Source organism: Physcomitrium patens, chromosome 19 (assembly GCF_059467195.1).
Source record: "Physcomitrium patens ecotype Gransden chromosome 19, ASM5946719v1, whole genome shotgun sequence".
NCBI lineage: Eukaryota > Viridiplantae > Streptophyta > Bryopsida > Funariales > Funariaceae > Physcomitrium > Physcomitrium patens.
In genome coordinates, this window is record NC_143428.1 from 3,880,696 (window position 1) to 3,893,613 (window position 12,918).

Sequence of the window (12,918 nt, forward strand, 5' to 3'; positions counted from 1 at the left end):
ATTGTTTTTATCAAATATGGTTCTATAAGCATAAAGAAAAAGTTCCACAAATTACAATTTTTAAATTTTGTATATTTTCATAGATTTATGAATTACAAAAGTTTATTTTGAAAGGTCATGTTATTTACTTTCTTGTAGGGGTATGCAAAAAAATTCCATTGTATCTAAAAATTTATAATAATTTTTTATGTTTATTATATATTTTCTTTTAGATAAGTTGCAAAAAACAATAGTAATAAAATCAAAGCTTTTAAAAATTAATATCATACACCATGTTATTAAAAAAATTCAAAGTTTTAAAGTTACTATATTTGAATTATAAAAAATAACATATATATATATATATATATATATATATCTATTTGCATATGACTAAATGAGTCTATGTCCAAATTGAAAAATTTGTTACATCTACATTCTCAATTGCACACCATGATACAAACCATGATACAAATTATGCATAATATACCATGTGATTAATGCTTTTTATTAAGAATCAAGCAAATACTATATTCATTTCTAAATGTGATGTGCAAGACTATCTTCTGTTGTATTACTATCATGTTCACAATCATATTATTGTGGTTTTTCGTGCTTGGTTTTATGTCACATATTTCTCTGTCAATAGATTCGTTGCATTGGAATCATTTTAAAATTCACAATTCTATGTTAAGCATAGTATAAATTAATTCAAAAACATAAAATAAGTTGTACAAATCATCTAACTTCTGAAGGCGGAAAGGTACAATCCATCATCATTTTATCAACCCTCCGTTCGCAAGTTCAAGTGAAAGAAAACGTAGATTATCCACATGAATGAAATGGGGAAGGAAGTCCCATGTCCGGAGCAACAATTGTACAGCGACATTTGGGTCAATTAGACTACAAAACTGTAGAATCGGCAAAGATGCTGAGCTAACAAATGCTACACTTGTACAAGGAATCTAAGCGCAATAGCAGAGCCTGCTACGCACATCCTATTTCGCAACAGTGTACAGAAGCTTTTCTTGCACAAGGGATCGGTGTTGGTCTACACTCCCTCCTCGCGTGCATCCCTTCGAAACAAGGCTATCGATGTGTGTATACATGTGTGTTTTGGCAGATGAAAAAGCTGGGTCGTTACCATTTCGAAGCCAAAGTTAAGCCACCATGGTGTATGGGTCCTCAGATTTCTTCTTCATTCCCAACATCTCCTCCACCTTGTCAGCCAGAGACGGGTCGCAGCGTCTGAACACTCCCATCTGACGCTCAATGATGGACTCCTTGGCACCCTGGATGTGCCCAGCAATGTTTTTAGCTGTCTGCCCCTGGTCTTCCTTCGACATCTTCTGCCACAGCATCCTTGGCTGTTCATAGTCATCTTGCTCGGACCACTTGCGGGGCGGAGCTTTAGACACGGTTCCTCCTGCATGCCTGCACGACCACAATTCCAACACTGTCAGGGGCGAACCTCCACAAACTGTATTCGGTGTATTCGAATGAGATCAACATCACCCGCTCACGCAACCGAAATCAGAAGGGATCGACAAAGACTTGCGACCAAGGCAGTGACCGTACTCGTAGGGGTGCACTTCGGGTTGAGAAGGATCGGGACGTGGCAACTCTTCGTGTGAGTTGGGGTAGTAGTTGGGCTTGCTTCCACCGTTGTCGGTCACTGTCATCTGCCCGTCACGAGAATAGTTTTGCACTTTCGCAAACGGACACTGGTTGATTGGAACCTGTACACGCCACGGCAAAGCAACCGGACTCAAAAAGCATTCGCAGACAACCGTTACTGCGACGAATTCAGTAACGCACACGCAGACGTTCGAATCCACAATTGTCTTCCAAAACGATTCAATAAATTCCAGCAGATATTTCAGGTGATTTTCAAGCTCCCCGGAAGATAGATGTACCTGCAAATAATTCCCTCCTATGCGATACCGGGCGGCGTCATCGTATGCGAACAGACGGAACTGAAGCACACGATCGGGAGAAGCTTCGATTCCAGGCACCATGTGTGCTGGTGAGAACGATGCTTGCTCCACTTCGGCGAAGTAGTTGGTCGGATTTCGGTCCAGCTTTAGCTTCCCTACTTCGCGCAGCGGGTAGTCCGCGTGTGGCCACACCTTGGTCAAATCGAATGGATCCCATCGGTACGAAGGCGCATCCTCCAGAGGCATCACCTGCACCTTGAATGTCCACGACGGCCCATTACCGTTTTGGATGTTCTGGAAGAGATCCTCGGTGGAGTAGTCGGGGTTGATTCCCGCAAGCTCAACGGCTCGCTCGTGAGTCAGATTCTTGATGCCTTGGTCGCTGATGAAGTGAAACTTCACCCAGTGAGCTTTCCCTTCCTTGTTTACCCACTTGAATGTGTGGGAGCCATAGCCGTGCATGTGACGATGACCATCGGGAACTCCCCGGGGCGAGAAAGTGATCAACACCTGAGAAAAGCCGCAGCCGGTCCAAGTTCAGGGACGCTATAAGACTTCGTGACGAAGAGAAGACTCGCAACGACAGCAAAATTGGAAAGGAAATCGAGAACGGCGGAGCTCTCTACCTGATGCAGAGACTCGGGAACTAGGCTGAGAAAATCCCAGAAAGCGTTGGGGTCTTTCATGTGGGTCTGTGGGTTGCGCTTCTGGGAGTGGATGAGGTCCGGGAACTTCGCCGCGTCGCGGACGAAGAACACCGGGGTGTTGTTACCCACCATATCCCAATTGCCCTCCTCCGTGTAGAACTTGAGCGAGAAACCACGAGGGTCCCTCGCCGTGTCCGCATACCCTGACTCTCCGGTCACGGTAGAAAAGCGGGCGAATACCGGAGTTCTCTTGCCGACTTCGCTGAAGAGCCCCGCCTTGCAGAGATCACTCACGTCCCTGGAGACGAAACAAACGCAATGGGGAAACAGTTCAGCTGCAGCTTCGGGAATCACCCTGCACGTATCCACAAATCAAGGTCCGACGGGTTCCGACAGAGACATCGGCGGTGAGTTGCTTACTTGGTCACTTCGAAGTAGCCATGGGCGCCAGCACCCTTCGCATGCACCACGCGCTCGGGGACGCGCTCGCGATTGAAATGTGCGTTCTTCTCGAACAAGTGCAAATCCTCCAGAGTCACGGTCCCGCTCTCACCAACTGTCAGGCTGAGATTGAGTGCCAAAGGGTTCAGAAACATGCACCGTCGACCGGTTTCGAGACTTCACGAGGATCACAAAACATTTCTACGAGCCGCCAAAATTTTACACCGACACACATACAAACAGCCGAAACCGGGGAGAGAGAACACGCACCTGTTGTTGTCGTCAGATACGGGGTGGCCGCCCAAAGTGGTGTACAGAGGCTTTCCGCTGTTGCCCAAGCAAGGCTGGGCACTTCCTTGAGCGCTACTTTTCCCGTTTCCATTTCCGTTTCCGTTTTGACTTGCGAGGATTGTGTTCCTGCCCGACTTCATGGAATCTGTCGCCATGGCCGGGAACTTCACACATAGCTTAGTACCTCGAAGAGAAGGTCGGAGGCCATCCGAGCTTTCGTGAGCTCTCAGTGGAGCACACGAATTGCGCGGTGCCAGGCCTCGGATTGGTGCGAGAGTAGCCATCTCGAAGGTCATGCAGCAGATCTCTTGCGAAGAATGCCTGAACAATGGCTAGATTGTAAACTAATCTAATCGAGAGAAGGTGCAAAACTCGTATCTGCGGCAGTTTATGTGAAGTATTCCGCTCATGTTCCCATTGACAATGGCATCGCAAATGTATCATTTAAATGGTTCCGAGGTGAATAAGAAGCGCACAAGTGTCCTGCCATGACGTGGCTCAAAACCTGAATGCGGCAAAAAGTGACCACTGCGTTGGCATTAAGAGATGAGTAGCTCATGGAAAGCAAAGTTTGAATGGAACACTGAGAATGCAACTCAATTTCTGTCCGCAGATGTAAAATAGCTCATCTTATCGATAATATAGTTATGCACACGGCTGCAATTCATTTATTTAAAACGTAGCGTCCTTGACAATTGCTTAAAACTGAACTGTGGGATGGAATGGAGATGTTCATTGCCGTGGCCACTACGTCACTGTTTGGTGATTTTGCACTGAAACATTGAAGGAAAGTAAATATTTTGATGTACTTGTAGCTTTCATTCCATAATTATTGAGAAGTTGTTCTTGGTTGATAAACTTGCATTTAGTAGCATGAAATTTGTAAAAAAAGTATTCCTTGATGTTAAAGTAAAGGAATAAAAATTATTTTTACTAAACTTAACGATGATGTGTTTACAAAAAATTGTTCACATTTTGAAGAAGCATCAAGCATTCTTAAGGTGTGACTATTCAAAATTGTAACGTTATAATAACAAATTGATATTAGAAACATGATGCTAGGATGATTAAACTGATTTGTTTGATTCTGTTTTATTGTACATATTTAAGCCACAACATTTAAAGAATAGTTGTAAATAATAATTGAAGTAATAATTGTAAGCTTTAAGAAATATATGTAACAATAAGCTTTCTATACATCAAAGTATTAAAGTTGAGAGAATGTTGAAACCTATAAGACCATGAACTACAACACAAATATTGTTTTTAGATTTTAACAAGGATTTAGTAAGAATGTTGGCCCGTATGTCAACAATGAAGTTAAATCTGAGCTTTGATAGTTTAAGTATAATTTTCTTCTTAAAAATTAATACTTGATATTAATATATTTAGATATTTTATATAATTAGAAATTCTAAGTGAAAATAATATAAGATTGGTTTTCTTTAGTAATGAATATTTGAAAGTTGAAAAGTATAGCCAAGTTCTAATAGTAATACTTGAAGCCAAACTATTTATTTTGTGGCTATTGTTGTTACAATATATTTAGCTTTTGTAATTGAAATTGCAACAACAAGTTGTTGTTTTATTGTGCTAAGAGAAGAGATATTTATTGAGCTTAAATACAAAACTTAAAGTTGATTTTTGAATATCAATATCTCCTACATAGTTTGCATTATGCTATCCTTCTAAGTTGTAAGAAATGGAGGGTGAAAAATCCAAGCCATGATGAATAGGGCCACCATAAGCAATTTTTTTAAATTAATAATATTATGTTATATAAAATTAAATCAAAGAATATACTAAACATGTAGTTGTAAAAAAAATTTAACTTACTTTGAAGTTCTTCTTGTAATTAAAAATAATATTTGATGTATTTAAAATATTTTTTATAGCAATCATGAATCTTTTAAAATCTTTAAGTTAATGAATTTTTCTAAATAAATGAATCAATCAATTAATAATTGAATATTTTTAGATAGCTTTGTTTAGATAATTTTAAATGTCATTTATAAGTTCTTTATTCATTTCTAAGATAGTTGAGTATATTCAAGCTTACAGATGTAGACTCTATTAACACTCTATAAGCCACTACTAATACTATCATTAGATGGTCTTACTTAGATAACTTCCAAAGTCATTTATATGGCTATTATTCATCCCTAAGATAATTGAGTGTGTTTCAAGCTTTTGGATATGGACTCTACTAAGACCATTTAAACATCAAATAATCTAAAAAAAATCCAAAAAAACCTAAACAATCTTTATAAAAATTTCAAAACAAACTTATCAATTTTTTTATAAAATTTTAGTCAATTCCTTAAAATCCTAGAAAAATCTTAATTAAATTTTAATCAATTTCTAACCAATTCCAAAATAATCCTAACTAAATTTTAATCAAAGCTTAACCAAATTCTTAAAAAACCTCATTCAAATTTTAACTAAATTCTTACCAAATTCTAATATAATGTAAAATAATCTTAACTAAATAAAAACCAAATCTTAGTGAATTTTCAGTAAATCTAAAAGAAAATAAAAATCCATATTACTTCTTAGTAAGTATTGATTTTATTTAACACTTTGCAAAAACTTTAAACTTTTAGTTGAAAAAATGAAAAATAAATTTGAAAAGAATCATATTTATTAATTGAAAGAAAAGTCAAAGATATTGATCAAGGATTAGACGACTTCTTTTCTTTAATCTAAATATTGAGTTTTTACTTACAATATTTCTTTCTTAAATTATAAAATTTCTTTCAAAACTTGTATAATTTTTAATATTTATGTTTGCTAATATGCCATTGAATTTTACTACAATCCAACTAGCAAATCATTTAGATCTTGAAAATTCTCATTAGCTTTTAAATCTCTAATTTTAATATATTTGAATCCACTTGGACACCAAATACTCTTAATCTAACCATCTAATTGAATCCAAATTTACAAATACATCTAGCACAACTATTTTCATAAATTCACAAAATTTCACTTGTAGATGTACAACAAAATTCATAAAATTCTTTAAAATACAAATCCAATTTTACATTTTAAAAGCCAATGTCACCGCATTCTAATCTTGACTTTGTATAGCTTTTACAAAGTCATTACATACTCAAAACCCTCCAAAATAATGCTTATAAAAACCTTCTATGATTAGTTTTCTATTTCCACTCTATAATTAAATAAAAAATCCTTCCAATACCATAGATACTTGATTGTGTGTCTTAAGATTAGATTTTGACCTTAGTTTACAATCAATCTTATATAGATATAAATTTAAGTATTTTTTAGGAAAAAATTTACAAAAAATATGATTTATTTATAATTTAAGTTGCATGAAGTATTATTTTTTCTATTCTATCTTTTGTTGTCTTATTAGTGATCATAAAAATAAAATAGAAGCTCCATAATAAAATTTCTACTATCTTGTAATATTATATCTATAATTTTTAAACTAATTTTTAACTATATTTTTATTAAATCACTTCTCGATTATTAGTCCTAACAACTTCTTTTACAAAACAAGAATTTTACAACACAACAATAGAGAATATATTTTAAAGTAGTCCAAAAGAATGGTCCCATTGTCTAAAGCTAGATGATTGATAAAAGAGGCCAATTCAAAGTCGATAAAAGTGTCTAAGTATAATAAGTTATAAATGACATTTGCATAGGAAACATTAGAAATAAATTATCAATTAAAAAAATCTACAACTTTATTAATTAAAATTTTATAAAATTCATAATATATCTATAAAAAAATTAACTACTAATAACATTACAAAAAATTAATGACTACTAAAATCAAGTACTATATCAAGTACTATATCAAGTAATGAACCAAAAAACTGAATCTTCTAAAAGTCCAAGAACTCCAAGGGAACAAGCTTTTGAACAATACCATATATATATATATATATATATATATAGATATATCTATATATTTTATAAAAAAAATGAAATAAGAAGGAAAAGAATTGATAGAAAAAATGCTAAAAGAAAAGGACAACAAAATAAAAGAGAAGGTTCATTTTTAAGACCTTAGTTAAAAAATCTTATAGAAGATATAAGTTTTGGTAGTAAAGATAAACAAATTTAATAAGTATTGATAATATCAGCAAAGAAAAAAGAAAAAGTTCTTCTATCATAGAAAAATTTACTAAAGAAATTACTCCAATTTAGACAAATTCAATTATAAGTATAAAACCAAGATGATTTTTAATATAATCTTCTAGTTTATCTATACCATTACAACAAAGGATATAAACTAATTTGGCACTTATAATTAAACATAAAAAATTTGGGTTATCTAAATATAAAAAAAAGGGTGATTTAGACATTTATATAAGGAAATTCAATAATGTTTGTTATGCTAATAGAAAAACAACAAATAAAGATAGGTTAACTATTTTTTTTAGTCACACTTAAAAATTGAGCCTTTGAGTGGTATATCCGATATCCTATAGGACACTTTATTACTTGGAAAGAAATTTAAGATAAATTTATTATTTGATTAAAAAAAAAAAGAATAATGGAGAAATTATTGATAGTCTTTTATATCTTAAGAAAAATAATAGTGAAGATGTAATTTTTTTTTTAAAAAAAAAGTAATATAGGAAGCTAATAAACTTATTCCTTAATCTCAAATTTTTTTAAAAAGACATGGTTCTTGAATGAATGGACACATTAGAAAAAGCTTTATAATTAGCAAGAAAGGTAGAATTAAGTATATATAGAAAAAAAAACTATGATACAGATTCTAAAGATTCAAGTGATGACTTAGATGAAGAAGAAAGGAAAAAAAAGAATAAAAATATAACTAAAGAAGATTTAAAAAAATTAAAAGAGGAGATGGTTTAATCAACAATTGATTCAAAATAATTTAGGATAGATGTAGTTTTTTGTAAATACAATAATAAAATATATTTTTTTTGAAATGTCATTTAAGATTTTGTACAAATAATAACACACACATGTATCAAATCAAAAACTGTACATATAATTGACATTATTAGGATAAGAATTTAGTATTTAATCAAGTACAACTATAGTTATGTAATATATATATATATATATATGTAAAATAAAAAAAAAAAAAAAACTTATGAAAAGAAATTTATCTATGAATCAAGACAGGAGTCAAGGACCCTCAAATCAGCAATATTATGGGAGGGAGGATACTATAAGAAATAATAATTACAAAAGAAAAGATAGATATCCTTATAGAGATGGATAAAAACATAATTATTATAAAGATAGACTAAGGCTGAAGTATGAAGAAAGATATGAAAGAGACATGAATGCAAATTCATCAAGGAAGGATTATAAGAATCAAGCATAAGGAGGTAGTAATCTTAAATATTATTAGTACCATCTAAATAGATATATAAAAATATTTTGTTAATTATAACCTAAACATAAAAAAGAAGCCAAAGAGGTACAGGAATAAGAAAAGCTTATTATAACTACAAATATAATAATTCCAAAAGTTTGTATAATAACTTGGATTTAAAGATATAAAAATAGAGTTGACAATAAAATATCAAGTAGTAATAATAGTGATGAAAAAGATGAAGATAGAAATAGGGAGCAACTTAAGTTGATTAATTTAGAAATATTAAAAGAAAAAATCTTAAGAATGAAAGAAGGATATATTAGAGTGTAATTAAAGAAGTTCAATAATTACAAAAATAATTTTAAAAACTCCAATATTGGAAAAAAAAATTTAAAAATATAGAGGAAGAAATATAAAAACATAATATAAATAATAATAAAAAAGATTAAAAAAAGATAAGAGAATTAAAAATATTATAGAAGAATTATTTTATGAAACAAAAGTAAATCTAATAATAAGATAATTATTAGAGTTAGCTCCGTATTACAAAAAGAATGTTGTAGAAACATTTCTTCTTGAATTGAATATTAAACCAACATATCATAAGCTTAAAATATTATAAGTTAAGATTATGAAATAAAAATTCTTATAAATATTTTAAAAATTAAAAATGATATTATACAAAATATTTTATTAGATTAATGTTCAAAAATAAATATCATCACAACTGAATTGTTTAAAGAACTTAATTAAAATCAAATTGAACTAACACCTTTAACAATCAAAATGGCAAATCAACAAAAAATAACACCAATGAGAATCATTAGGAACTTACAAATATAAATAAGAGAATTTACTTATAACATCACAATAATAATTATAAAAATGGAGCTAAAAATTCATAACTTTTCTATATTATTAGGTCGACCATAGCTTAACTAAACAAAATTTAAATAAGATTGGGTGAAAAATACTTTAATTATTTTTTTTATATAAAAAAAAAAAAAGGATAAATACATAAAAATGTCCATATCCTCCACCATTAAAATGTCCTACACATTTTAAATGTGATGATTAGAAAAGATGTTTAATTGATGAAGAGAAAAAAGTTGTTTATGAAACAGCACTTTTATTGTATCCCATAGCTGATATTGAATTATCTAAATTAAAAACGATGTTAAGTTACAATTCTAACTTAAGAGAAACAATAACACAAAATGATAAAGAACCTAAGGAAAAAAAAATCATGAATTAACAAAATCAAAAAGAAAATTGATAAAATATCTTGATTATTTTTATAAATAAAAAATGGAGACAAGAGAATTGGATACAATTCCAACAAATGTAGTCAAGAGAAAATCTAGTAATGGTTGGACTAGCAATGAGAAGGAACAAGTAGATGAAGTAAATTTGGGAATTAAAGCTCAACTTAAAATAAAGGAAGTAATTTGTCTTAAGTAATTTATCTTAAGTAATGAGAAAAAGTAGAAAAAATGATAAAGAATACAAGGAAAAATTAACAAAATTATTAAAAGAATACAAAGATACTTTTATATAGAACTATAAAGATTTCAAAGGTTTCCTTATTTATATTTGTAATCACCAAATTGAACTTGAATTTAATGCACAATTAATCAAATAAGAAAGATTTAAAATAAATCCAATTTATGCCACTAAAATCAAGGAAGAGATTGATAAATTACTTAAGATAATAATTATTTATCCTATAGATTAAAAAAATGGCTAATCTCAGTACTAATTATTTCTAAAAAAAAATGAAAAACTCCAATTTTGTATTGACTATAGAAAATTTAATGAAGTCACAAAAACAAACTCTTTTTTATTACCTTTCACTAATATAATACTTGAAATTGTAGCAAGATACAAAATTTATTGTATGTTGTATAGATTTAGTGTTTATAATCAAATTCCAATGGTTATAAAGGATCAGCTCAAAACTTATTTCATTATGGTGTTGTATTCTATGAAGTTTGTCTAAGAATGCACTAGACACCTAATTATAGAAGCTCAAAACTTATTTCATTATGGTGTTTTATTCCATGAAGTTTGTCTAAGAATACATTAAATATCTAATTATAGAAGGTAAAATAGAAATTGCAACAATAAGGTCTTAAAAATTCTAATAGAATTCTAAATAAACTCCAATTAAATCCTAACAATATTAATCAAATTTTAATAAAATCCAAAAGAATTTAACCAAATCCAAAACAAATTTGTAAGAGCTATATGCCATAATGAAGGCACAGTTGAAAAAAGCTCAAAAAAAAGAAAAGATCAAAGTGGATGCATATTTTAAGGAACAACAATAATTTAATGTGGGTGATAAGATATAATTACTTTGTTGTAATATCAAGACTATTTGTCTTTGTGACAAGTTGGATTATCATAAACTTGGACCTTTTTCTATATATAAATAAATCAATCTAGTTGCTTATCAATTACACCTATCAAAGCCAATGACAATCCATGTAGTATTTCATGTTTCTCTTTTTGAGCCATATAAGATAATAGATATAGCAAAAAGATGATAAGTACTACATCTTTCTATAGAAATAAATAATAACAAAGAATTTGAGGTTGAAGAAATCTTAGATTTAATGTAGTACTAAAATAGATTAAAATATATTATTTATTGGTATAAATATGATATTAATGAATACACATGAAAGTAAGCCAAAAATCTTACAAATATAGTAAAAAAGATTGATACTTTTTATTAACAACATCCATCAAATTTAAAACAAAGTATAATAAATCATTGTTATAAAAGAAGTATAGTTTAAGAAAGATTGCATTCAATCTTTTATCTTTGTTTGTAGTTTTTGTTTATTTTTAATACTAAAGAGAAAGAGAACCAACAGTCAACAGATTCATTTCAAGAGCCATTGTTTTTTAAATTATCAAATAAGACATTATAATTATTACAACCTTTTAGACAATATAATTGAGATGAAAAACTTCAAGAATAATATGTTTTTTCTTGAATAGATGGGAAGATATAATGCATTTGATATTACAATCTTGGAAGAGTCTCTTGATGTTTGGTGATTTTATTAGAAGTAGGAACAACTCCTAATGATGCTACAGATATTCTGTTTGAAGAAAGTCATAAAGGCTTTAATAATGATGAAATATTAAGGTGGAATTTTTGTTCTAAAATAAGATATTATTGATGGTTGAGTAGACCTATTAACTACCTTTAAAAAAAATGATGATTATAATATGTAGCAAATACATTTTGCCGCATCTTGGACTTCCTTAATATGTGATCACTGCTCCTTATCAAACTTGCATCTAAAAGGAGACGGGCAATAATATCAAGACATATTTATAATTACTTGGATAATATGAATAGGTAAAAATAGATAAAATTTAATTAATTTGATAATATCTTATAATTTTACTTTTATACATATCTTTAAGTGATTGATAGATTAAAAAATTGGCCAATAAGTTAGCCGCGTGTTTCATATATTGGTAGCTTGTAGTATAAGCTAATGATATGGTATACATATAAAAAACTTATCTTATAAGTTAAGTCATATAACTCACAAATTAGACATGTTTTGGAGGTCCTGTAGAACATTGCCAAATAGTTCTTATATAGATAGTATAAATAGAGGCAAGAATGAAGCCTTCTTCACTCTTATCAATTCATTTTTTGCTTATAGTCTAGTTTCAAGGATTTTTAGTTTTCTTTTCTTTTCTTTTCTTTTGGCAATAGCCATTTTAGTTTCTTTTTAATATATATATTTCTTTATTTTAATTTTTTTACCTTAAAAAAATATATATTATTATCTAAAAAATATAGATTTTATAAATAAAATAAAATTTTAAATTTTATTATTAAATATCACCTTTAAAAATATATAGGAGAAAAAATAAAAATAAAATAAAAATAAAATCTTAGTTTTAGATTTTAATTTATTATATTATTTATATATTATAACATATTATTAAAAAGAGAGCATATAAGTACATTTTACTACATATAATTGTAAAAAAAAAATCAAGAATAAATAGTTTTAAAATTTAATATATAAGCTTAAATCATAATGGTTTTTTTTTAACAAATCACATCAAATTTGATTTTTTTAACATACACAAAAGAATTCTATAAAAACATTCTTTTGATTATATTAAATATATATATATATATATATATATATATATATATATATATATATATATATGATTTTTAACATGCTTAAGAAGAAAAAAAAATCTAAAATATTTTTTCATTTTTTATCTTACTAGCTAATTTTTA

At 29.6% G+C, this 12,918-nt stretch overlaps 1 protein-coding gene across 1 annotated transcript; it reads right to left on the reverse strand.

Annotated features, from left to right (window-relative positions):
• Window positions 1-782: 782 nt before the first annotated feature.
• LOC112295828 (uncharacterized) lies at window positions 783-3,724 on the reverse strand. The gene is made up of 6 exons (XM_024547812.3): window positions 3,275-3,724; window positions 2,984-3,127; window positions 2,543-2,861; window positions 1,896-2,426; window positions 1,558-1,718; window positions 783-1,413 (listed from the first exon to the last, which is right to left on the reverse strand). Exons 1-6 carry the CDS (start codon window positions 3,589-3,591, stop codon window positions 1,140-1,142), a joined length of 1,746 nt encoding a protein of 581 aa, XP_024403580.1. The 5' UTR covers window positions 3,592-3,724; the 3' UTR covers window positions 783-1,139.
• Window positions 3,725-12,918: the final 9,194 nt, after the last annotated feature.

Excerpts from the sequence above, each read along its gene's own strand:
- LOC112295828 (XM_024547812.3), bottom strand. The coding sequence starts at position 3,591 with ATGACCTTCGAGATGGCTACTCTCGCACCAATCCGAGGCCTGGCACCG. Across the intron at positions 3,128-3,274 it reads GTATCTGACGACAACAACAG|CCTGACAGTTGGTGAGAGCG; the intron begins GTGCGTGTTCTC and ends ACTCAATCTCAG. Across the intron at positions 1,414-1,557 it reads CCCGAAGTGCACCCCTACGA|GCATGCAGGAGGAACCGTGT; the intron begins GTACGGTCACTG and ends GTGGTCGTGCAG.